Source organism: Natrix helvetica (assembly GCF_964273705.1).
Source record: "Natrix helvetica genome assembly, chromosome: 2".
NCBI classification, from domain to species: domain Eukaryota; kingdom Metazoa; phylum Chordata; class Lepidosauria; order Squamata; family Natricidae; genus Natrix; species Natrix helvetica.
In genome coordinates this window covers 291992841-292020284 of record NC_138552.1, presented here as the reverse complement: position 1 = coordinate 292020284, position 27444 = coordinate 291992841, and the positions used below count along the sequence as shown (strand labels likewise).

Below are 27444 nucleotides of genomic sequence, written 5' to 3'. Positions count from 1 at the left end.
TCAGACCAAAAAAATAAAAGACCTTCCAAACTGCATAAAACTGCATGTATAAAATTGCATGAAACAAGACTGCCCAGGACCTCCGACACGAGACCTCTGCAATCTGATGAGGCTTGATAATCTGAAACAGTTTTAGCCATTTTAAAAAATTTGGTTTTCAGATACATACCGTATTTTTCAAACTATAATACAATAGCAGAGTTGGAAGGGACCTTGGAGGTCTTCTAGTCCAACCCCCTGCCTAGGCAGGAAACCCTATACTGTTTCAGACAGATGGCTATCCAACATCTTCTCAAAGACTTCCAGTGTTGGGGCATTCACAACTTCTGGAGGCAACTTCTATTCCACTGATTAATTGTTCTGACTGTCAGGAAATGTCTCCTCAGTTCTAAGTTGCTTCTCTCCTTGATTAGTTTCCACCCATTGCTTCTTGTTCTACCCTCAGGTGCCTTGGAGAATACTTTGACTCCCTCTTCTTTGTGGCAACCCCTGAGATATTGGAACACTGCTATCATGTCTCCCCTAGTCCTTCTTTTCATTAAACTAGACATACCCAGTTCGGACGGTCCTTGAAGCCTCTGGAGGGCCTCCGGGGGGGCAGGGGAGGCTCTTTTCGCCCTCCCCAGGCTCCTATAAAGCCTCTGGAGCCTGAGGAGGGCGAAAAAAGCATGTAAAAATGGGGAAGGGGGTCGTGCATTATGCGCACATGCGCACTGGGGGGAGTCACGCGTTGCATTATGGGTGCGGCACACCTGCACACGACACCCCCCTGCGCTCCCCCCCTTGTGGCACGCGAGCCAAAAAAGGTTCGCCATCGCTGACCTATACTGTACCCGTGCATTTCGTTTTTCTTGCCTAAATGTAGAACCCTACTCTAAGACGCACCTAAATTTACAGGAGGAAAACAAGAAGCAAATAGTTTTTGGCCTCTGTGTGTCATGTTTTTGCCCTCTCCGGCCCCCAGAAATACTGTGCAGTGCTCCGCTCGGCCTGTTTTTGCCAAAAATGTACCCTTCTTTGGTTAAAACGGGCCATGTGTAGCATTTCTTCTGGGGGCCGGGGAGGGCAAAAATGTGACGTGTGGAGGGTTCGGGAGGCCAAAAACTGCCTGTATTCTGTCTATAAGGTAAAGGTTCCCCTCACAGATATATGCTAGTTGTTACTGACTCTAGGGGGCGGTGCTCATCCCTGTTTCAAAGCCGAAGAGGCAGCGCTGTCCGAAGATGCCTCCGTGGTCATGTGGCTGGCATGACTAAATGCCGAAGGCACACGGAACGCTGTTCCCTTCCCACCAAAGGTGGTTCCTATTTTTCTACTTGCATTTTTTAACGTGCTTTCAAACTGCTAGGTTGGCAGAAGCTGGAACAAGTCACGGGAGCTCACTCCGTTACGCGGCGCTAGGAATTCAAACCTCCGAACTGCTGACCTTTCTGATCAAAAAGCTCAGTGTCACCCACTTTTAGGGGGAAAAAAAGATCCCTCTTATACTCTGAAAAATACGGTAGTTCCTGATTGATGGCTTGGGATGAAACAGCTCCTGGTACTGTATTCCTTGGACGCTGGTGATACCCAGAAGGCTGTCCCAAAATAAGCAGAACGACAAAAGCATTTGGTTTTTTAAAATCTGAGCAAGATTAATTTTGCTCTGGCGAGGGACCTTATGACTAACCGGAGGTTGTTGGGCGAGTTGTGATGCGTTTGGCAGAGCCTGTTTCCAAAGCTGAAAGTTGCGCTTTCCTTTCATGAAGAGCACCAGGTGTTAAAGGAAGAGCTCCCTCCGGAGAAGAAAGTAGAGTCAGAATCTTTGAACTTGGAGACAGGAGCAGAGAGCTGTTGGGATCCTGAAGGGCAGCTTCAGTGCCATTCTGGTTCATTTTAGCAAAGGCATCCAAAGAGTTAAGGGCACAATCAAAGTCTTCGTAGCGATGGATCTGCTGACGAATCCATTTGGACAACCCTGGGGAAATGATATAATGAATCAGAGATGAATTCCATTCCATTCTGTTGCGATTCCATTCTGTTCTAATTCTATTCTATTCTATTCTATTCTGTTCTGTTCTATGCTATTCCTATTCTGTTCTGTTCAGATCCAATCTATTTTGTTTTGTTCTATTCTATTCCCTATTCCAGTTCTGCTCAGATCCATTCCATTCTATATTCTATTCTATTCCATTCTTTTAAAAATATTTTTATTGAACATTTTCAAGTTTAAAACGACAAGTAAAAAAAAGAGGAAAAGGGGAAAAAAACACCAAGAAAAAATACAAAAACAAATACAGATAAAAACACAAACAACACAACAATAATATATAATTTTACAGCTTCCCATATCAGCATGTATGTTCTGCTTTTGTGGTTTACTATTCGATTATTGCCTTTTTGTAGTTTTTAACAATTCTAATACTAATGTAATAATTATACCGTAGTAGAATAGTATAATACATATAATCAGATTTTACACACATATTTTTTTCTTCCTATTATAATCAATAGTTTTTAAAACTTTTATTTTTTGCTTTGGCTTCTATTCTCTAGCCATTTGTACAGTCTACTACAAATTTTATAATAGTCCGACTCTTCTTTTTCTTTTAACTCCATAGTCATCCTATCCGTTTCAGCACATTCGAGTATCTTCCTATTTACCATTTCATCTGGGGTGGTGGTGTAGTTTTTTGTTTCCAATTTTGTCTAAAGGAGATCCTAGCAGCGGTTAGTATGTGTAATATTATATATTGATATTTCTTGTCTATCTTTGGATCTATTATACCTAATAAACATAATTCTGGTTTCAATTCTATCTTCTGTTCCGTGATTGCTTCCAGCCAATCCTTAATTTTAAGCCAATATTTCCTGGCGTGGGGACATGTCCACCACATATGATAGAATGTTCCACATTTATGTCTACATGTAGACATATTCTATTCTATATGCCCCAACACTGGAAGTTTTAAAGAAGAGATTGGACAGCCATTTATCTGAAATTGTATAGGGTTTCCTGCCTAACCAGGGGGTTGGACTAGAAGACCTCCAAGGTCCCTTCCAACTCTGTTATTCTATTCTATTCTATTCTATTCTATTCTATTCTATTCTATTCTGTTCTGTTCTGTTCTATTCCTATTCTGTTTTGTACGGCTCCATTCCATTCCACTCTTATACATTACACACTAAAGAGCTGTGGTGGCGCAGTGGTTAGAATGTAGTATTGCAGGCTAGCTCACTGCCAGCAGTTCGATCCTGACCGGCTCAAGTTGACTCAGCCTTCCATCCTTCCAACATCAGTAAAATGAGGACCCCGAGTGTTGTGGGCAAGATGCTTACTCTGTACACCGCTTAGAGAGTGCTGTAAAGTACTGTAAAGCGGTATATAAGTCTAAGTGCTATTGCTATCTTTTCTTGAATACCTTCAGTGATGTAGCAGCCACAGCTTCTAGAGGCCAGCCGTTCCACTGATTAATTATTGTAACTATCAAAAAACTTTTCCTTAGTTTTTAGGTTTATTCTCTCTTTTAGTTTCCATCCATCACACACACACACACACACACACACACACACACACACTCATTCTTCTTTGTGGCAGCCCCAGAAGGGGAGTGGGCCTGGTGTGCTACGGTCCATGGGGTCACACAACTTAGCCACTTAACAACAACAACAACAAACCTAACTGGGATCACAAAGCTAAACCTATTAGAAATAGCAGAACAGAATAACAGAGTTGGAAGGGACCTTGGAGGTCTTCTAGTCCAACCCCCTGCTTAGGCAGGGAATCCTACACCATTTCAGACCAATGGTTATCCAACAACTTCTTCAAAACATCCAGTGTTGGAGCATTCACAACCTCTGGAGGCAAGTCGTTCCACGGGTTAATTGTTCTCACTGTCGGGAAGTTCTAAGTTGTTTCTCTCTTTGATATGTTTCCTCTCATGGCTTCTTCTCCTGCATTCGGGTGCTTTGGAGAATAGCTTGACTCCCTCTTCTTTGTGGGTAGATATTGGAAGACTGCTATCATGCCTCCTCTGGTCCTTCTCTTCACTAGACTAGCCAGGCCCAGTTCCTGCAACCGTTCTTCATATGTTTGAGCCTCCAATTCCCCCTAATCCTCTTGGTTGCTCTTCTCTGCACTCTTTCTAAAGTCTCAACATCTTTTTTTTACATCATGGCGACCAAAACTGGATGCCGTATTCCAAAGGTGGCCTTACCAAGACCTTGTAAAGTGGTATTAGAACCAAGCAAGTTGGATCCAATGTCAGGGTTCCAAGTAAAACGGCCTGACCGAGGCCATCTTGAGGCTTTAGTGTTGCCATCCAATTTGTTGTAACAATTACAAGTTTTGCTGAATTTTCAGTCCAAGTCATACGATCTCACAAAAAACAACAGCAGTCCAAAGACAGCCCAAGGAGTCTCATTCTGTTGGTTTTTTAAATGCACCATTATTATATCTCCCTCGTAGCTCCAATGTACTTGGCAAAAGTTTTATTTACCCTGTTCCCTTCCTCTCCCATTTCTCCAGGGTCAGGGGAAAAAGAAGTTTTTGGAAAGGTTCCGGTGTCCTTAAACCCTCAGCTGCTCACTCAAGGACACCTTGGGAAATTAAAGGACTTTTGTCTGATCTGCAACGGGGACGCTTATTCTCATGCCAAGGCAAGATAGAGGCAGCTGGGAAGAGGTGTCCAGAGATGTGACGGAAAGAGCAGTCGGCCAAGGCTGGCTTTTTCACAGATGTGGAGAGAAGACAGCAGCCTTTGTCTGCCGGTTGAACAGCAACGATAATCTTTCGGCCTTGGTTGGGTCCAAGAGCTGAACTTTTAACAGCAAATGTTTGAATGAAGCAAAGAATCAACCACAACTGCTATGCAAGACATTTCACAATCCTTTTTAAAAATTTGGCTGTTAGTAGTCCTCGGCTTACGATCACAACTGAGCCCCCAATTTCCATGGCTAAGTGAGATGGTTGATAAGTGAGCCAGGGTGGCGCAGGGGTTAGAATGTAGTACTGCAGGCTACTTCTGCCGACTGCCCGCAATTCGGCAGTTCGAATCTCACCAGGATTTATTTTATTTATTTATTTATTTGAACTTGTTAGTCGCCCCCTCTCCCCACAGGGACTCGGGGCGACGTACAAAAGCAACAATCAAAACAGTATCATATAGTATCATATAGAGGAGGTAAAAATAAATAAATAAATTACAGTGCTTAGAAAAAGTTAAAACCCCAATAACAGTAAAAATTTAAAAAACTAAAATTAACAGTTAAAAATGCCCAAGAGGTGGAGAAGCTGTAGATTTATGCCAGGCCGGCTAGACGAAACAGGTGGGTCTTCAGTTTCATACGGAAGGAGCGGAGGTCGGTTGTTGTCCTAATGTCTGGAGGGAGGTCATTCCAAAGGGTAGGGCCCACCACAGAGAAGGCCCTACTCCTGGGCACCGCCCTCTGACACTCTCTGGAGGACGGCACCCGGAGGAGTCCCTCTCTGTGTGAGCGAATGGGTCGCAGGGATGTATGGGGCAGGACATGATCCCGCAGATAACTAGGCCCTGTGCCATGGAGCGCTTTGAAGATGGTGACTAACACCTTGAAGCGCACCCGGTAGGCCACAGGAAGCCAGTGCAGCTCGCGCAGGAGAGGTGTTATATGGGAGAACCTTGATCTCCCCATAATTACCCGCGCGGCTGCATTACCCGCGCGAGGATCAAGGTTGACTAAGCCTCCCATCCTTCCGAGGTGGGTAAAATGAGGACCCAGATTGTTGTGGGCAAGAGGCTGACTCTGTAAACCCCTTAGAAGCACTGCGAAGCGGTATATAAACCTAGGGGCTATTGCAATTTTACAACTTTTTTTGCCACAATTAGATTAGATTAACAGAATTGGAAGGGACCTTGTAGGTCATCTGGTCCAACCTGCCCACGCAGGAGACCCTACACCATTTCTGACAGATGGCAGTCCAGTCTCTTCTTGAAAGCCTCCAGTGGTGAAGCTCCCACAACTTCTGAAGGCAACTTCTGTTCCACTGGTTGATTGCTCTCACTATCAGGAAGTTTCTCCTTATTTCCAGGTTGAATCTCTCCTTGTTTCCATCCATTATTGCTCGTTTGACCTTCGGGTGCTTTGGAAAATAGCTTGACCCCTTCCTCTCTGTGGCAGCCCCTCAAATATTGGAAGACTGCTATCATGTCTCCCCTGGTCCTTCTCTTCCCTAGACTAGCCATGCCCAGTTCCTGCAACCGTTCATCGTATGTTTTAGCCTCCAGTCCCCTCATCATCCTGGTTGCTCTTCTCTGCGCTTTTTCCTAGAGCAGCGATGGCGAACCTTTTTTGGCTCGCGTGCCATAGGTGGTGGTGGTGGTGCAGGGGGGTCGTGTGCAGGCGTGCCGCACCCATATTGCAATGTGCGACACCACCCCCAGTGTGCATGCTCGCACTACAGGCATGAACCCCCTCCATTTTTGCATGCTTTTTTCGCCCTCCTCAGGCTCCAGAGGCTTTCTAGGAGCATGGGGAGGGCGAAAACAGCCTCCCCACCCCCGGAAGCCCTCCGGAGGCTTCAGGGACCTTCAGGAGGCTTCCCTGAAGCCTTCGGAGCGCTCAAAACCACCCTCTGATCAAACTGGAAGTTTTGCGTTCCTGAACTTCCGGTTTGCCCGTAGGGCCGGTTTTTTACGCTCCAGAGGCTTCAGGGAAGCTCATGAAGCCTCTGGAGATGGGGGGGAGGCTCTTTTCGCCCTCCCCAGGCTCCTATAAAGCCTCTGGAGCCTGGGGAGGGTGAAAAATGGCTTTAAAAAAGGGTGAACTCAGCTGGCCAGCTGACAGGGCAGCGCCACGTGTGCCCTGACAAATGGCTCCGTGTGCCACCTGTGGTACGCATGCCATAGGTTCGCCATCACTGTCCTAGAGTCTCAACGTCTTATAGTGTGGTGACCAAAATTGGATGCAGTATTCTAGGTGTGGCCTTACTAAGGCTTTATAGAGTAGTATTTGTACCTCACTTGATCTTGATTGTATCCCTCTGTTAATGCAACTCAGGATTGCATTGGCTTTTTTGGCCGCTGCCACATACTGCTGGCTCATATTTAACTGGTTGTCCACTAAGATTTCAAGATCTTCTCACAGTTACTGCTTTGAAGCCTGGTTTTACCCAGTGTACTTTTGGTTTTTTGCCTCTGTGGCAGTCCCTCAAATATTGGAAGACTGCTATCTTGTCTCCCCTGGTCCTTCTCTTCCCTAGACCAGCCATGCAACCGTTCCTGCAACCATTCCTCGTATGTTTTAGTTAAGTAAATCACTGCAGTTGTTCAGTGAGTCATGTAGTCATTAAGTGAATCTGGCTTCCCTCGTTGACTTGGCTTGTCGGAAGGCAGCTGAGAACTTTACCCATGATCAAAGGACTCTAGGACAGTGCAACCGTGATAAATACATGCCAATTGCTATGTGCCCAAATTTTGATGCTCCTAAGTGCGAAGTCACTTTTTTCAGTGCTGTTGTCACTCCGAACGAACAGTTGTAAGTCGAGGACTTTTTGTACGATGCGTCCTGCAGCTTTATTCTGAAAACAAAAAACCCGAAGCCTCCTCTTCTGACAACATGCCAGAACAGCAGGATAAAAAAACAAAAACAGAAATAATTTACACAATACTCCCAACGGCCAAAAAAATGTAGCGTGAAAATTACGTGGGATCAATGTCTTTGTGTACACCAAGGGAAAAATTCCATGGATGAGAATCCTCGAGGGGAAAACAACTCAAGAAGCTTGGGAAATTTTGAAAAATGAGATTAGAAAAGCCCAGTCTAACACAATACCAATGAAGAAGAAAAACAACAGCTCCCAAAAGAAACCAGCATGGCTGCATAAACAACTATCTGACAAACTGAAAGACAAAAAAAGTAAGTATAAAAAGTGGAAGGAGGGGGACATAACTAAGGCAGAATATCAGCAAATAGCCCGAGCCTGTAAAGATGAAGTGAGGAAAGCTAAGGCTCACAATGAAGAAAGGCTTGCCACAAAAGTAAAAATTAACAAAAAAAGCTTCTTCCAACATGTTAAAAACAAGAAAAAAGTTAAGGAAACAATTGGTCCATTGCTAGGAGAAAGTGGCAAGAAGGTGACAAGCAACAGGGAGAAAGCAGAACTATTTAACTCATGTTTTGCATCTGTCTTTACACAAAGGGATAAAACAGTCCAACCTATCAAAAGCAGCACCACAAAATTAGGAACACAAATTGAAATAGGGAAGAAAATGGTAAGTGAGCACCTGTCTACCCTAGATGAGTTCAAATCACCAGGACCGGATGGATTACACCCCAGAGTTCTGAAGGAACTAGCAGACGAGATCTCAGAACCACTGAATTATATCTTTCAGAGATCCTGGAACACCGGGGAACTACCAGAGGACTGGAAAAGAGCTGATGTGGTTCCCATCTTCAAAAAAGGGAAAAAATTAGATCCAGGAAACTACAGACCTATCAGCCTAACCTCAATACCAGGAAAGATTCTGGAAAAAATAATCAAGCAACGAATTTGCGAACACCTAGAAGCAAACAAAGTAATAGCCAAAAGCCAACATGGATTTGTCAAAAACAGATCATGCCAGACTAATCTTATTGCATTCTTTGATAATGTGACAAAATTAGTGGACCAGAGGAATGCCGTTGATATAGTTTACTTGGACTTCAGTAAGGCTTTTGATAAGGTAGACCATAACCTACTACTAGATAAAGTAGAAGAATGTGGGTTAGACAGCACCACCACCAGATGGATTGGTAATTGGCTGACCAACCGCACTCAACGTGTAGTTCTCAATGGAACTGCATCTACATGGAGGGAAGTATGCAGTGGAGTACCCCAAGGCTCTGTTTTAGGCCCAGTACTCTTCAACATCTTCATCAATGATTTGGATGAGGGAATAAATGGGGAACTCATCAAATTTGCAGATGATACCAAGCTGGCAGGAATAGCCAACACTCCAGAAGATAGGCTTAAGATACAGAAGGATCTTGACAAACTTGAACATTGGGCACTATCTAATAAAATGAAATTCAATGGTGAAAAGAGTAAGGTTCTACATTTAGGCAACAAAAACGGAATGCACAGGTACAGTATAGGTGATACCTTACTCAGTAGTAGTAACTGTGAAAGGGATCTTGGAGTCCTAGTGGACAACCATTTAAATATGAGCCAGCAGTGTGCAGCAGCTGCCAAAAAAGCCAACACAGTTCTAGGCTGCATCAACAGAGGGATAGAATCAAGATCACGTGAAGTGTTAATACCACTTTATAATGCCTTGGTAAGGCCACACTTGGAATACTGCATTCAGTTCTGGTCGCCACGATGTAAAAAAGATGTGGAGACTCTAGAAAGAGTGCAGAGAAGAGCAACAAAGATGATTAGGGGACTGGAGACTAAAACATATGAAGAACGGTTGCAGGAACTGGGTATGTTTAGCTTAAGAGAAAGAAGGACTAGGGGAGACATGATAGCATTATTCCAATATCTCAGAGGTTGCCACAAAGAAGAGGGAGTCAAACTATTCTCCAAAGCACCTGAGGGTAGAACAAGAAGCAATGGGTGGAAACTAATCAAGGAGAGAAGCAACTTAGAACTGAGGAGAAATTTCCTGACAGTGAGAACAATTAATCAGTGGAACAGCTTGCCTCCAGAAGTTGTGAATGCCCCAACACTGGAAGTCTTTAAGAAGATGTTGGATAGCTATTTGTCTGAAACGGTATAGGGTTTCCTGCCTAGGCAGGGGGTTGGACTAGAAGACCTCCAAGGTCCCTTCCAACTCTACTATTGTATTCTATTGTATTCTAAGTGTGCCTGTATGTGTGACAGGCATGCACAAGCCAAAGGAGAAGGGAGGGGAAGGTGAGACATTCCACATGTGGGATTACAATTCCCACATGTGTTTTTTCCCGGCCGTTGGCCATACTGGAGTGGGTTACTGGGAGCAGAAGATCCACAATACTGGGATGGTTACAGGTTCTCCGCACCTGTGCAACAGGCGCCAGCAAGCCATACCTTAAGGCTTCTTAGCTTTCCTTTCGAACGTAATTAATTCATAAATATTTAGTGCCTTCTCTGATTTAATGGGCCTTGTTTCGACAAGAAAGAGGTTGGGGGGGGGGGAGGAATACTGCTCTAGCAAAGACCAAATTGGGAAGGGAGAAAAACAAAACAAAAACACCCCACCCACCGTTGATTGCATCTAAAATTACCGTGAAAGATTTTAAAAGAGAGTCACTGTCATCCTTTCATCTTACGCCCCTTCGCTGACACGGCCCAAAGGTTCGTAGGATGGAAATGGAGCGCCCCCTACTGTCAAGACAAGGGACATGTGGGCTTTATCAATTCCCTAAAATTGCTTAAAAGGTAAAGGTTCTCCTCGTGCGTATGTGCTAGGCGTTCCCGATTCTAGGGGGCGTTGGTGCTCATCTCCATTTCAAAGCCGAAGAGCCAGCGCTGTCCGAAGACGTCTCCGTGGTCATGTGGCCGGCAGGACTCAACGCCAAAGGCGCACGGAACGCTGTTCCTTTCTCACCAAAGGTGGTCCCTATTTTTCTACTTGCATTTTTTACGTGCTTTCGAACTGCGTGGTTGGCAGAAGCTGGGACAAGTCACGGGAGCTCACTCCATTACGCGGCGCTAGAGATTCAAACTGCCGACCTTTCTGATCGATAAGCTCAGTGTCTTAGCCACGGCGTCTCTTTTATAAAATTGCTTAGGAAGGCTTTATTTTAAAAAGTACGAAGAATACAGAACGCAGAATAAAAAGAGTTGGAAGGGGAACTTGGTGGCCTTCTAGTCCAGTGGTCCCCGATCTTTCCAGCTTGATGGACTGGCGGGGTGGGGGAGAGGAAATGGTTATGTGAAAGTGGTAGGTGGTCATGCGTGGAAGCCTGCCGCTCATGCAAACAGAGCTATATGTGTGAGCGTGAGCCATATGCGCCGGTGTAGCAGGCTCGCCCTCCACTTGCGTGGCCCGGTTCTGAATGGGCTGCGATCCATTTGTGAGCTGCGGCCCGGGGATTGGGGACCCCTGTTCTGGTCCAACTAGGACACCCTATACCATTTCAGACAAAGGGTTGTCCAGTCTCTGCTTGAAAACCTCCATTGATGGAACACCCACAATTTCTGGAGGCAAGTTGTTCCACTGGTTAATTTTTCTCACCGTCAGGAAATTCCTCCTTAGTTCTAGGTTGGAGCTTTCTTTAATGATTACTACTTGAACTGCACTCAGATGCTACGGAGAATAAGTTGACCCTCTCTTTCTGTGTTGTTGTTGCTAGTTGTGAAGTCGTGTCTGACCCATCGCAACCTGTTGTGGCCCAGCAGGAGCTGTTGGAGCTGCCACCAGACTCCGACAGCGAGGGTTCCTATGAGTCGGCTCTGGAGGATGTGGAGGACCCTGGGCAGGGTTCTGACTCCGAGCAGGGATCGGAGAGCCTGGTCGGCCACCAGGAGGCGCCTGAGGCATGGAGCAATGGTGAAAGCCAAAGGAAGGGGGCTCCTGATGTCATGCCTTGGAGCAGTGGGGAGGAGTCACGGGACAGTGAGTCAGACATCAGCAGTGAGCTATTAGATGCTCGTTACCGACGCGCTCACAGGCGTAAGGAGCAAGTGCGCAGTTACCGGAGGTAATTGCTCTCAGCTGCTGATAAGTAGACTCCTCTCCAGTCTATAAAAGGATTGATTGTGCACACACCCTTTGCAGAAGTCAACAAAGGAACTATTGGGGAAGTTCCGTCTTGTGAGCGTGGCAGGCTGGATAGCTGCTATTGCGTCTCCGTGCCAGAGGGTTCTGAGAGTCTAGTCGTGGTGGATTGCTGCCAAGGATCTGTCTGTCTGTCTGTGCAATAAATCCTGTGAAATAGCTTTGGCTGTGTTGGCGAGGGAAGAAGGGGGGTCAGAACAGCAACCCCATAGCCATTTCTCTAAACACGTATCAGTCTAATCGGTGAAACCCAAAATCAAAGTTCAATTGCAGTTGTAAGGCGAGGACGACCTGGACTACAAAGACCATTTCCTGAAAAGCAGTAACAAGGGTTGGCAAGGTCATCCTTGCGGGTGGGCGGTTGGGAATGGTGATTTAAAAAAAAAATGTCAACGTCAATTAAAAAGGGGGCAGGGCTGTGGTCGCTATCTTGACTTTTCTGACCATCACTTGGGAACATCCTTGATGACAACCCTGAAAAATGAATTAATGCAATACAATACAATAGCAGAGTTGGAAGGGACCTTGGAGGTCTTCTAGTCCAACCCCCAGCTAGGCAGGAAACCCTATACCGTTTCAGACAAATGGCTATCCAACATCTTCTTAAAGACTTCCAGTGTTGGGGCATTCACAACTTCTGGAGGCAACTTCTGTTCCACTGATTAATTGTTCTAACTGTCAGGAAGTTTCTCCTCAGTTCTAAGTTGCTTCTCTCCTTGATTAGTTTCCACCCATTGCTTCTTGTTCTACCTTCAGGTGACTTGGAGAATAGTTTGATTCCCTCTTCCAATATCTAACCCCTGAGATATTGGAAGACTGCTATCATGTCTCCCCTAGTCCTTCTTTTCATTAAACTAGACATCCCCAGTTCCTGCAACCGTTCTTCATATGAATTAGGGTGAGAGCATGTTATCTGTCCCGCCCCCCTGGTGCCTTGCCAACATGTCTCCTTCAAATAATCAGATGTCTTACCAGCTGTGTATTTATTGGGGTTCTTTACAAAACGATCATCGACTAAAATAAGTGCTCCCCAATCGCTTCGGTGGCGAATGCATCTGGAATAGAAGAACACGTCAGCAAAAAATACCCTCCGTGATCTGCTTTAATGTTCTGACCGAGGCTTCCCAAGAGCATGAAGTAAATTCCTTGTCCTGACAAAAAAAAAACCCTTTTATTAGTTGACTGTGAATTCTGCTCATTCACATCTAGCAAAGTCTTTCAAGGGAGGATTTACAGTCACAGACCTTCTCTGGCTTGGAGAGCTGCCAGGCCGATCTTTGCAAAACTTGGCAAGGAGCCTCTGAGAGTCACGAACCAATTAAGTGAACCAATTGTCTCCTGCAAACTCCACTCCCCTTTTGCTCCTCTTTTATTTCCTCTGGGAGGGGCCATTCATTGTCCACCTGTGGCCTTACTCCCAAGTCGGCCCCTCTAATGTCTGACTCTGAAGGCAGCTGATAACTGTCAGGCGGCTCTGGCCCCCTCTCTGCCTCCGAGACAGAGCCCTCCTCACAGCCTTCCCCAGACTCCAGGACTGGCCCATGTTCCTCCCCAACCTCCTCACTGTCCGAATCTGCTGCCAGCTCTTAAAACTTTAAGGAAAGGAAGCGAATTGGATGTCCCAAAGGTGGTTTTTTTCAAGAGGCAACTGGACTTTTTAGGGTTTTTTTTCTTTGAAGACATTTTGCTTCTCATCCAAGAAGCTTCTTCAGCTCTGACTGGATGGTGGGGGAATGGAAGCATTTATGTTCCTTGCAGATAGCTGGTCATTTGCATCTTTTGAGAGAGTCGTTGAGGCCGCTTGGAGGTATATCTATGTCCTCAGAATTACCTGAGTGATGCAAATGGGTGTGGGGCCTTCTTGAAACTGCCAAAAGGACTGTGTTGTAAACAGGAGATGAGTGGTATCATATCCCTCCCCCCTCTGTTGAGAGAGGGCTGCTAAATTTGGACATAGATTGCCTCTTTGATCCTTCTTTCAAACCAGACCCTAAGGACAGAGATAAACCTCCAAGTGGAGACAACGGCTCTCTAAAGGAATGCAAATGACCAGCTGTCTGCAAGGAGTATAAATCCTTCCGTTCCTCACCATCCAATCAGAGCTGAAGAAGCTTCAAGTGGCCTCAATGACTCTCTAAAGGAATGCAAATGACCAGCTGTCTGCAAGGAGTATAAATCCTTCCGTTCCTCACCATCCAATCAGAGCTGAAGAAGCTTCAAGTGGCCTCAATGACTCTCTAAAGGAATGCAAATGACCAGCTGTCTGCAAGGAGTATAAATCCTTCCTTTCCCCACCATCCAATCAGAGCTGAAGAAGCTTCAAGTGGCCTCAATGACTCTCTAAAAAGGATGCAAATGACCAGCTGTCTGCAAGGAATATAAATCCTTCCATTCCCCACCATCCAATCAGAGCTGAAGAAGCTTCAAGTGGCCTCAATGACTCTCTAAAAAGGATGCAAATGACCAGCTGTCTGCAAGGAATATAAATCCTTCCTTTCCCCACCATCCAGTCAGAGCTGAAGAAGCTTCTTGGAGGAGAAGTGAAACATCTTCAAAGAAATGCCAGGAAGTCCAGTTGCCTCTTGAAAAAAGCACCTTTGTGACAACCATGACCTGGATGACTGAGAATCTCCGTAAACAAGAGAATTGGATACGGGCTTTGGGTCTGGTTTCAGATACCGATAGTCCTCAACTTACAACCTACAACTTACAATCAAAGTTATAATGACACTGAAAAAATTGACTTAGGACCGTTTTCAGGCTTATGGCTGTTGCAGCATCCCCATGGTCATGTGTTCTTATGACGGCTGCAGTGTCCCCAGATCGTGTGTTCATCATTTGGGACCTTCTGGAAAAGCAAAGTCAAGGGGGGGGGGGGGGGGAAGCCAGATTCACTTAACAACGGTGTTACTAACTTAACAACTCTTTCTCATTTCCAACTTTCAAAGGTATAAAAAAAATCACCACTTAAACACTTCTGATCTTTATTGTCAGAGAAATATCCTTATTCAAATATTTTTGATAACCGAGGGGTTGGTCTACTGCAGGAATGGCTAGCCTTTTTGTCACTGAGTGCTGAAAGTGTGCGCAGGCGTGAAAGCATGCGCACCCCCTAATGCAATGCGTGCACAACTCTCCCCGCATGTGTGTGAGGCAACCCATGTGCGCCCTGCCCCTGAGCATGCGTGCAAGACCCCACCGTGCTCCCGCCTCCCCACGCATGCATGTGCCACCCAACCCCCTCTCATGCACACGTGTCTCCCGCATGCACCCCACACATGCCTGGCAGAGATCCAAAAACCAGCTTGCCGGTGGGAGGGGCGTGCACATGCGCGGTGGAGCTGTGCTGGGGCAAGGGCTCGTGTGCCCGCAGAGAGGGTTCTGCATGCCCCCTGTGGCACACGTGCCATAGGTTCGCCATCCCAGGTCTAGTGGTTAAGGCAGGAGACTGTGAGTTCTTGTCTCACCTTTTACGCATGGAAGCCAAATGGATGACTCTCACTCAGCCCAACCCACCTCACAGGGTTGTTGTTGTGGTGGTGTGGGGAAAACAGGAGGAGGAAGGTGCATCAGATAGGTTCACTGCCTTGAGTTATTGGTAAAAACCAACAAGGGCGGGATACAAACAAATAAGCATCCAAGTGGTTTGGAATGTCAAATGTTAAAAGAGCTGTGGTGGCGCAGTGGTTAGAATGCAGTATTTCAAGCTAACTCTGCCCATTGCCTTGAGCTCGAACCTGACCAACTCAAAGTTGATTCAACCTCGCATTCTTCCACAGTGGATAAAATGAGGACCCAGACTGTTGGGGGGGAAAGAGGCTGCCTCTGTAAACTGCTTAGATTGTCCTGTAAAGCACCGTGAATGGTATATAGGTCTAAGTGCTATTGCTATTGCAGATTAACTCTGCCCACTGCCAGTAGTTCGATTCTGACCGGCTCAAGGTTGACTCAGGCTTCCATCCTTCCGAGGTGGGTCAAATGAGGAGCCAGATTGTTGAGGGCAAGAGGCTGACTCTGTAAATTGCTTAGAGAGGGCTGCAAAAGCACTATAAAGCGGTATATAAGTCTAAGTGCTAAGTGCTATTGCAGTCTAACTCTGCCCACAGCCAGGAGTTCGATCCTGACGGGCTCAAGGTTGACTCAGCCTTCCATTGTTCCGAGGTGGGTAAAATGAGGACCCAGATGGTTGAGGGCAATGTGCCCATTGTATAAAGCACTTAGAGAGGTCTGTGAAGCACTGTGAATGGTATATAAGTCTAAGTGCTATTGCTATTGCAGATTAACTCTGCCCACTCCCAGGAGTTCGATCCTGACCGCTTCAAGATTGACTCAGCCTTCCATCCTTCCGAGGTGGGTAAAATGAGGGCCCGGAGTTGGGGGGAAATAGGCTGACTCTGTAAACCACTTAGATTGGGCTGTAAAAGCACTGTGAAGGGGTATAGAACTCTAAGCGCTATTGGTATTGCTAAAATCAAAGTTCCAAGGTGATAGCGGTGTTTGCTTTAAGGAATGGTCAGCTCCAAAAAAAGACTTTGAGGATGGAGAGCTGAAGGAATAGCCTTTCCTGAATAGGTTCACTCACCTGCCAAGGGCTTGGTTCAGAGCTCTGTAGGCCTGGATTTCATACCACTGGCTTCCTGTCAGAAGACCCCTGGTTTTTGAGTGCTGATCATTGTATTTCCTTTTCAGTTCCACCTGGAGAAATTACAACCACAGTAAAGTTCTCTGCAAAAGATCGATCGTAACAGAATTCATTTTTTTCAACAACACCTTGAAATGGGGGGAAAAATAGTACCTCCCCGACGGCAATCCATCTTGGTTGGACTAAATTACAGGTCCCGTATTTTTCGGAGGTACCAAAAATTTGAAGAGGCAAATTTTTTTAAAAAAAGTTTTTGCACTCTGCAAACCTCCCCAAAACAGCCCTTTTTTTGCGAAAACGGCCCGGTTTTTTCTTCTTCTCAAAAAGGGCGTGGCTAGCATTTAGGAGGCTTATAGAGTGCTCCCGGGAGCTGGGGGGAGGGGGCAAATTGAGCACAAAATGGCCCATTTTTGCTCATTTCTGCCTCCCCAGCCCCCAGGATCACTTTGAAAGCTTCCATAAGGTTCTGCACGGCCATTTTGGTGAAGGGGGGGGGGGGTTGGGAGGCCAAAAATGCTATATTCAGTGTATAAGATGCACCCAGATTTTCAGCCTCTTTTTTGAGGGAAAAAGCTGTGTCTTATACTCTAAAAATATGGTAGTTCTCAACTTACGAACGTTCGTTTAATGAGCCTTCGAAGTTATGATGCTGCTGAAAAAAGGGACCCAAGACCATTCCTGGCACTGATGAGTATTGTAGCGTCGCCTCGGTCACATGACCAAAACGTGATTGCTTAACGACAGGCGCTTATTTATTTTATTCATTAAACACATTTATACAGGCGGTCCTTAGTACACGACCACAACTGAGCCCAAAATGTCTGCTGCTAAGCAATGCAGTCACTACGTGAGTTTTGCTCCATTCGACGACCTTTCTTGCCTCAGTTGTTTAGTGAATCACGGCAGTTGTTAAGTTAGTAACATGGCTGTTAAGTGAATCCGGCTTCCCCATTGACTTTGCTTATCAGAAGGTCACAAACAGGGGATCATGTGACCCCGGGACACACTGCAACCGTCATAAATATGAGTCAGTTGCCAAATATCTGAATTTGGATCACATCGCCATGGGGGTGCTGTAAGGGCTCTATGTTTGAACAGTCGTAAGTCCCCTTTCTTACTGCCATTGAAACTTTGAACGGTCACTAAGCAAACTGTTGTACGTTGAGGACTACCTACCGTATTTTTCGAAGTATAAGACGCACCTCCCCCCCCCCGCCCCCAAAAAGAGGCTGAAAATCTGGGTGCGTCTTATACACTGAATACGGCATTTTTGGCCTCCTGAATTCCCACCCCCTTCACCAAAATGGCCGTGCATAGCCTTTAGGAGGCTTATAGAGTGCTCCTGGGGGCTGGGGAGAGAAGAAATGAACAAAAAACGGGCCATTTTCGTTCATTTTTGCTCCCCCAGCCTCCAGGAACACTTTGCAGGCCTCCCAAACTCTCTACATGCCCTCCCCCTTTTTTGCAAAAAAGGCTCATTTTTGCTCGTTTCCCTCCCAGCCCCCAAGAACACTCTACAAGCCTCCCAAAGCTCTGCATGCCCCCCCACCCAGCCCCCTTTTTTCTTTTGCAAAAAAATGAGGCATGCAGAGGGTTTGGGAGGCCAGCAAAGTACAAAACCTTTTTTTAAAAAAATTTACCTCTTCAAAATCATGGTGCGTCTTATAGTCCGAAAAATACGATGTATATTTTACCACAGATAGTCCGCGACTTGCAACCACTGATTGCGCTGTCCCGGGGTCACATGATCCCCTTTTGCGGCATTCGGGCAAAGCAAAGGCAACGGGAGAGGCAGACTCATTTCACAACTGCAGTGATTCACTTTAACAAATGCGGCAAGAAAAACGGGGCAAAACGAATTTCTCACGTGGCAACATATATTTTTGGCTCAATCGTGGTCGTCGTACATGGAGGGCTACCTGTACATACGTGTGCCACGCGAGCAGGGCACATACGATTCAACGGCCTTCTTCGTACCATCACTTTGCACAGGGCACTGAATTGTATGTGCGCAGGGTATATTCAGTGGTGGGTTTAGAAACATGATGGCATATTTGGTGGCATGCCAGCCGTTCAGCTCCGGAGCCCAAGTGTGCATCGGCTAGCTGATTTTTCACACTTCCGGAGGCTGGGGAGGGCGAGAAATGGCACCCAACGGGCCAACCGGAAGTTCAGAAAAGCTTCCAGAGCCTGGGAGGGGTGTTGCACGCATGTGCGGGGTGGTGCTGCTGCTGTTGCATGCGCGTGCGCAGTTGGAGAGGGAGATTGAGGCAATTTAGGCACGCCGTAAGAAAAAGGTTTGCCATCACGGCTTTAGAATAAGTCACTTGTTCTTTGATTTTTGCTGATAAAATGTTTCACGAATTAATTATGTTCCATTTTAGTAAAAGAAAAAAGAAAAAAGAGGAGGAGGGAGATGGGAACAAGCAGTGGTGAAATTCATTTTTTTTACTAGTGGTTCTGTGGGCGTGGCATGGTGGGCGTGGCAGGGGAAGGATACTGCAAAATCCCCATTCCCTCCCTACTCCAAGGGGAAGGATACTGCAAAATCCCCATTCCCTCCCCACTCCAAGAGGAAGGATACTGCAAAATCCCCATTCCCTCCCCACTCCAAGAGGAAGGATACTGCAAAATCCCCATTCCCTCCCCACTCCAGGGGAAGGATACTGCAAAATCTCCATTCCCTCCCCACTCCAAGAGGAAGGATACTGCAAAATCTCCATTCCCTCCCTACTCCAAGGGGAAGGATACTGCAAAATCCCCATTCCCTCCCCACTCCAGGGGAAGGATACTGCAAAATCTCCATTCCCTCCCCACTCCAGGGGAAGGATACTGCAAAATCTCCATTCCCTCCCCACTCCAGGGGAAGGATACTGCAAAATCTCCATTCCCTCCCCACTCCAGGGGAAGGATACTGCAAAATCCCCATTCCCTCCCCACTCCAGGGGAAGGATACTGCAAAATCTCCATTCCCTCCCCACTCCAAGGGGAAGGATACTGCAAAATCCCCATTCCCTCCCCACTCCAGGGGAAGGATACTGCAAAATCTCCATTCCCTCCCCACTCCAAGAGGAAGGATACTGCAAAATCTCCATTCCCTCCCTACTCCAAGGGGAAGGATACTGCAAAATCCCCATTCCCTCCCCACTCCAAGAGGAAGGATACTGCAAAATCCCCATTCCCTCCCCACTCCAAGAGGAAGGATACTGCAAAATCCCCATTCCCTCCCCACTCCAGGGGAAGGATACTGCAAAATCTCCATTCCCTCCCCACTCCAAGAGGAAGGATACTGCAAAATCTCCATTCCCTCCCTACTCCAAGGGGAAGGATACTGCAAAATCCCCATTCCCTCCCCACTCCAGGGGAAGGATACTGCAAAATCTCCATTCCCTCCCCACTCCAGGGGAAGGATACTGCAAAATCCCCATTCCCTCCCCACTCCAGGGGAAGGATACTGCAAAATCTCCATTCCCTCCCCACTCCAGGGGAAGGATACTGCAAAATCTCCATTCCCTCCCCACTCCAGGGGAAGGATACTGCAAAATCCCCATTCCCTCCCCACTCCAGGGGAAGGATACTGCAAAATCTCCATTCCCTCCCCACTCCAAGGGGAAGGATACTGCAAAATCCCCATTCCCTCCCCACTCCAGGGGAAGGATACTGCAAAATCTCCATTCCCTCCCCACTCCAGGGGAAGGATACTGCAAAATCTCCATTCCCTCCCCACTCCAGGGGAAGGATACTGCAAAATCTCCATTCCCAGTCCACTCTGGGGCCAGCCAGAGATGGTATTTGCCGGTTCTCCCAACTACTCAAAATTTCCGCTACCGGTTCTCCAGAACCTGTCAGAACCTGCTGAATTTCACCCCTGGGAACAAGAGTGCAACAAATGGTAATTTAGAAAATCAGCTTATTTTATCCTGCCAACCTGTTGTTTTGAAAGGGAAGGCACCCAGCCACACAATGGAAGGTTAATTTCACTGCTCTTTTATTCGGTATTAACCTTTTAAAACTGACAGCTGAAAGGACATGCTTCAAGAGAGAACACAGCCAACTCCTAACAGCTTCTGACAGATAACATTCAACTCTCATTTAGGTTAAAAAAAAGTCTTTTCTTTTCATGTTATTTTATGTGCCCGTGTCCTTTAAAACAACCTGTCAAATTCACAAATTCAAACTTCACGGGCAGAAAATAAATTCAGTTTGATCCCATAGATCTAATATTGGTTTCTGTCACTCATAATTTATGAACTCGGGCAAAAGGTTTCCCCCACCCCCCGACTGTTTGAAGTTTGTGGAGTGAACCTTTTTGTTTGATTTTATTATTTTCTATTTATCAGATGGCGGCACCTCATCTTGGAGTCCTAGGGGACAAGCATTTAAATAGGAGCCAGCCGTGTGCAGCAGCTGCCCAAAAAGCCAACACAGTTCTAGGCTGCATAAACAGAGGGATAGACTCAAGATCACGTGAAGGGTTAATACCACTTTATAAAGCCTTGGTAAGGCCACACTTGGAATACTGCATTCAGTTCTGGTCGCCACGATGTAAAAAAGATGTGGAGACTCTAGAAAGAGCGCAGAGAAGAGCAACAAAGATGATTAGGGGACTGGAGACTAAAACTTATGAAGAACGGTTGCAGGAACTGGGTAGGTCTAGTTTAATGGAAAAAAAGACTAGGGGAGACAGGAGAGCAACATTCCAGTATTTGAGGGGTTGCCACAAAGAAGAGGGAGTCAAACTGTTCTCCAAGGCACCTGAGGGTATAGGACAAGAAGCAATGGGTGGAAACTAATCAAGGAGAGAAGCAACTTAGAACCGAGGAGAAACTTCCTGACAGTTAGAACAATTAATCAGTGGAACAGAAGTTGCCTCCAGAAGTTGTGAATGCCACGACACTGGAAGTTTTGAAGAAGATGTTGGATAGCCATTTGTCTGAAGTGGTGTAGGGTTTCCTGCTTAAGCAAGGGGTTGGACTAGAAGACCTCCAAGGTCCCTTCCAACTCTGTTATTGTATTCTATTCTATCTAGAATAGGGCCAGAATAGACTGTGAATAATTTCTACTTCTGAATCAAATATAAAAATCTGCAAATCTTTCTTGTTTGGATGTCAACAGTGCATTGGTGCAACAATATATCCAGACACAGGCAGTTAAATGAATCACTTGAGTTACAAGCATTTGTTTCGTGACCAATTATAGCATGCCAACAATCAGCAATCCGTATTTGGGCACATGGGGGTTGGCATGTATTTACAATGGTTGTAGCATCCTGGTGTCATATGATCTCCATTTGCAACCTTCCTAGCTGGCTTCCGACAAGCAAAATCAATGGGGAAATCTGGATTCACTTAAGAACCACAATTCACTTAATATCTGCATTAGGGATCCAAGGAATACACCCATAGAAAGCAAAACTAGATTCCTGGAAAAATAGCTTCATTGGAAATATCATACGGGCACGTATCTGGTGAAAACCGACTCTGAAAGCTCCCACGGTTTTCACCAAATTAAAAATAAAAGTTTTGTCACTTTCTCAAAACAATCAGTCACATGGTCCAATCATGGTGCGGTCTGGTTGCCAGGTGACATCACTCCGCCTTCCTCCGACCAGGTCTGAGAATGTCCTTGGTTCCCGAGAGAAAGTATTTTGTTTTGGCTACAGAATCCCAACTGTCTCAAATCCCCCCTCCCTGTCCCTCAGCTCCCGCGTGGCAACACCAAAGCTGTCAAAAATGGCTTCGGTCGGGTCAGCCTCAGGGTTGACCATCTGCAGCGATTCGATTTTCACTACCATGTTTCCCCGAAAATAAGACAGGTGTGAAGTTCCCAGAAGACGGCCTAATTAATTTACGAGCCTCGAGACAAAGTTCAAAAGAAATCCAATCATTTATTAGGATCGACATTCTGGCGTGAACTCCTGTGGAGCCAAAACTGCTTTCACTTAAATGCGTTTGAACTTTACCCCTGTATCCCCTCCCTTCTGTCCTGCGTCATAACTCATATTCTCCAACTAGGCTGTAGACATGAGATCCGACTCCGGCCGAAGGCATGCATGGAATTTCCCCCTCCATGCCAGCCTGATAATAGTCATGGCAACGCTTTAGAAGTTGACAAGAGGGACTTATTTTCTTTTGACCCCCGAAATAAGCACTTGGCTTTATTTTCGGGGAGGTCTTATTATTTTTGAGGTGCAGGAGGTGGTGAGCGTGGTCACCTCACGGCTGCTGCTGAGTTGCAATATTTTCGGGGAGGGCTTATTATCCGGGGAGGTCTTATTTTCAGGGAAACAGGGTACCACGGCAAAAAAGGTGATAAAATTGGATGCATCTCATTTTACCTTGCTTAGCCATGGAAATTCTGGTTCCAGTTGTGGTTGTTAAGCAAGGACTACCTCTGCATGTACCCGTATTTACCCTGGAGTATAAGACGCACCTTTTCTTCCCGCAAAAGAGGGTGAAAATCTGGATGCGTCTTATACACTGAATACAGCATTTTTGGCCTACCGAAATCCCGCCCCCTTTGCAAAAATGGACGTGCAGAGGGTTTGGGAGGCTTGCAAAGTGCTCCTGGGGGCTGGGGAGGGCAAAAAAGAGCAAAAGATGGGTCATTTTTGCTCATTTTTGTCCCCCCTAGTCCCCAGGAGCACTCTACAAGCCTCCCAAACCCTCTGCATGCCCTTTTGGGGGTTTTTTTGGGCAAAAAATGAGGCGTGCAGAGGGTTTGGGAGACCTGCAGAGTGCAAAACCTTTTTTTTAAAAAAAAAATTACCTCTTCAAAATCTTGGTGCGTCTTATAGTCCGAAAAATATGGTAATCGGCTACAGGTATAGTCCTCGACTTACACCATTCATTTAGTGATCGAAATCACAAACAGCACTCAATAAAGTGACTTATGACTGTTTGCAGCGTCCTCATGGTTACACGATCAAAATTTAGATGCTTGGCAACTGGCGTGTACTTAGGATGGTTGCAGCGTCCCCGGGAAGGGGTGTGTGTGTCACGTGATCCACTTTTGCGATCTTCTCACACGCAAAGTCCACGGGGAAGCCCGATCGACTTAACAATGGTGTGACTAACTTAACAGCAGCAGCGATTCACTTAACACCTGTGGCAAGAAAGGTCATAAAATGGGGCAAAACTCACTTAACCATTGCCTTGCTTAGCCAAGGGAAATTTTGAGCTGACTTGTGGCTGTGAATTGAGGACTAGAAGAGGTGAACTGCCTCTTCTGCCCCCTTTGAGCAGCTATAAACTGCCATGGTTGACGGTCTTAAGGTTTAATATCCCGTTTCCCTGAAAATAAGCCCTCCCCGGATAATAAGCTCAATCGGGCTTTTGAGTGCATGTACCAAAATAAGCCCTCTCTTGAAAATAAGCCCTTCCCTAAAATATTTAAACGCATGTGCAACTGGTTCCCACCATTTCCTGGGGGGGCAGGGAACATGGCTAATGTGCACATGCCATCCATGCGGAAGGGCCTTGTAGAGGCCGCTCCCTCATAGCTACCGCGCCCCTTCTCTTAGTGGCGGCCGGAAAAAGAGCGGCAGGCCAAGCGACGCGAGTGCTGGCAAGAGTGTGCCAGAAACAGAGACAGAACGCCTGGCGATCTCTGGATCAGCTGATCCGTGGGCCGAAGTTAAGGGGCCTCCTGCACCTCAAAAATAATAAGACCTCCCCTGAAAATAAGGCCAAGCTCTTATTTTGGGGGTTAAAAGAAAATAAGGCCCTGCCTTATTTTCAGGGAAACGCGGTAATCAAATAATAATTAAGATGGTGGGCCTGCATAACAGTTTCCCTAAGGGCCTCAAATGTAAGGCTTAAGTTTTATTTTCTTATCTCATGGGATGTCAAAAAAAAAAAAATCAGCAGTATCCATGCGACCAAAGTCCCACCCCTTTTTACCTGAATGCAGGTAGAAAGGGGGAGGGCAGGGCTTCAGTCAAATGATCGGGACCAACATCCTGATTTTTTCAATCAATTAATAGAGCTAGAAGGGACCGTGGAGGTCTTCAAGTCCAACCTATACTCACGGGATGGCGAACTTATGGCACACATGCCACAGGTGGCACACGGAGCCATTTGTCAGGGCACGCGAGTTCAGCTTTTTTTAAAGCCATTTTTTGCCCTCCCCAGGCTCCAGCGGCTTTATGGGAGCCTGGGGAGGGCGAAAAGAGTCTCCCCCCTGCGGAGGCCCTCCGGAGCGCAAAAAAACGGCCCTATGGGCAAACCGGAGGTTTGGGAACGGACTTCCGGTTTGCTCGTAGGATCCTTTTTAGTCCTCCGGAGGCTTCAGGGAAGCCTCCTGAAGGCCCCTGAAGCCTCCAGAGGGCCTCTGGGGGGGGGGCTGTTTTCGCCCTCCCCAGGCTCCTATAAAGCCTCTAGAGCAGTGGTTCTCAACCTGTGGGTCGGGACCCCTTTGGGGGTCGAATGACCCTTTCACAGGGTCGCCTAAGACCATCAAAAACACATATTTTCGATGGTCTTAGGAACTGAGAGACCAATTTTATGGTTGGGGGTCACCACAACATGAGGAACTGTATTAAAGGGAAGGTTGAGAACCACTGCTCTGAAGCCTGGGGAGGGGGGGAAAAACATGCAAAAAATGGGGGGGGGAGCGCCTCTCATTCAATTCAATTTAATTTCAATTTATTCAATTTCTAGACCGCCCCTCTCTCAGAGAGACTCGGGGCGGTGTACAGTCATATTAAAACAATTGAACAATAAATATACATAGTATAAATATAAGATAAATAAAATAAATATAGGACTGGAGGAGGTAGCAATAATTCATTGTACAGATTTAGTTTAAGTTAGATTAAAATTTAAAAAATTTAAAAAATATTAACCCTAAAAGCTATCCCAGATAAAAATATCTGCCAGGAGGTAAGAGTGGAACTATAGATGGGCCAGGTCGGCTAATTGAAACAGGTGAGTCTTAAGTTTTTGTCGGAAGGAGCGGAAGTCGGTAGTAGTTCTAATATCATGCGCGCATGCGTACTGGGGGGTGTCGCACGTTGCATTATGGGTGCGGCATGCCTGAGCAGGACTCCCCCTGCACTCCCCCCCTTATGGCACGCAAGCCAAAAAAGGTTTGCCATCGCTGCCCTATACCATTTCAGACAGGATACTGAAATGAAGTGTGGTGAAATGCTCTGAAGTCTGCTATTCGTCTGCTTCACACGCGCATGTCTGCCAAACACATGTTTTGCGCCCATGCGCACAGAGACAAACCGGCTGTCAAGCCGGTCTCCCTCAGCAATCAAGAAAGAAACCACTTAACTCCATTTTGCAGAATTAAGAGTACTTTTACTGGTTATGAAAAGATAGCAGCTAAGCAAAGCAAGATCTGAGGCAAAAGCGCGCGAAATCACACATATCAATATGTGACCAAACCCCCTCCCCTTGGTAAACCCTCATCCCAGTGTCCAATCTGCAAATCCCTTAGGTGTCATGTGAGTTCCATCTTCAAGGAGCATCATCAGGTTGGTATGCAGGATGGTTGACCTTGACCGCCACCAAGCGCTAATCTCCAGCACGCGCAGTAGACGGTGAGACCAAAGCCCACTTTTTACAATCTCTCCTGTACTTAAAGTTCCCCTCCCAAATACCACCACCCCTTCCAATGGCAACCAAAAGCAAATAGCAAAACAGAGGCCGACACCGGCAAACCAGCCCGAACCGGTAGCATTTCACCCCTGGATACTGACCAGAGTCTTCTTAAAAACTTCCAGTGTTGGAGCAGCCAGAACTTCTGGTGGCAAGCAGTTCCACTGGTTAACTATAAAGTTAACCATAAACTATTCCAACATCTCAGGGGCTGCCCCAAAGAAGAGGGAGTCAAGCTATTCTCCAAAGCACCTGAAGACAGGACAAGAAGCAACGGATGGAAACTAACCAAGGAGAGAAACAACCTAGAACTAAGGAGGAATTTCCTAACAGTGAGGACAATTCACCAGTGGAACAACTTGCCTCTAGAAGTTATGAATGTTCCAACACTGGAAGTTTTTAAGAAGAGATTGGACAACTATTTGTCTGAAGTGGTGTAGGGTTTCCTGCCTAAGCAGAGGGTTGGACTAGAAGACCTCCAAGGACACTTCCAACCATGTTACTCTCATTCTGTTATTATTTCAATACAGAAATGATGGATTTTTGGAAGTCTGTGGTGCTGGGCCCTCTAAAACGATTACAGTGCCCTGTTATAAACAAAATGTTAAGATTGGCATGTCACTGTTTCATTACCCAAGTGATAAGGCCTTTTAGGAGCAAAGGTTTAGTCCATTAAATAACTATCAGGACTAAACCTGTTAAAACAGCACAGATCCGAACCATTTAAAAAAAACAAACCAAAACTCCTTTGCCTCAGTAAAAATAAACACAACGTCTGCCAGACACTCACACATAAAAGTTTTATCTTTAGCCAAAGCAGCAAACTTTCGACCCATTTAAAATAAAAGCCCACTTTTGGGGGGGGGGGACGTGCAAGAAACATTTTCCATCCAGAATTAGGAGGCTGTAAAGCAAACCATCAGAACAAGCTCATTTTTTTTACTAGCAAAAGCCTACAAGTGTATTTTTTTCAAAAAATAAATAAAAATTGCCTACTTTCACTGTTTGGAGAGCCGATTTTTCTATCTATCTATCTATCTATCTATCTATCTATCTATCTATCTATCTATCTATCTATCTATCATCTATCTATCTATCATCATCTATCTATCATCTATCTATCTATCTATCTATCTATCTATCTATCTATCTATCTACCTACCTATCTCTCTCATCTCTCTTTCTCTTATCTATCTCTCTATCGTATCTATCTACAGTATCTATCTCATCTGTCTCTCTCTTCTCTCTCTATCTACCTATCTTATCTATCTACCTATCTCATCTCTTTCTCTTATCTATCTCTCTATCATATCTATCTACAGTCTCTCTCTCTTTCTCTCTCATCTATCTCTATTGTATCTATCTACAGTATCTGTCTATCTACAGTATCTCTCTCCTATCTATCTCTCTATTGTATCTATTTACAGTATCTATCTATCTATCTATCTCATCTGTCTCTCTCTTTCTCTTCTCTCTCTCTCTATCAACCTATCTT

At 45.9% G+C, this 27444-nt stretch overlaps 1 protein-coding gene across 2 annotated transcripts in view; it reads right to left on the bottom strand.

The window, feature by feature from the left end:
- The window catches only part of BRIP1 (BRCA1 interacting DNA helicase 1), a 130290-nt gene that overhangs the window by 7112 nt on the left and 95734 nt on the right, over positions 1–27444 (bottom strand). For both annotated transcript variants that reach the window (XM_081945389.1, XM_081945390.1), the window contains exons 17-19: positions 16285–16397; positions 12675–12757; positions 1670–1957 (exon numbers count right to left, since the gene is read on the bottom strand). In XM_081945389.1, the coding sequence (XP_081801515.1) occupies positions 1670–1957; positions 12675–12757; positions 16285–16397 (484 nt within the window). The remainder of the gene's footprint in view (positions 1–1669; positions 1958–12674; positions 12758–16284; positions 16398–27444) is intronic.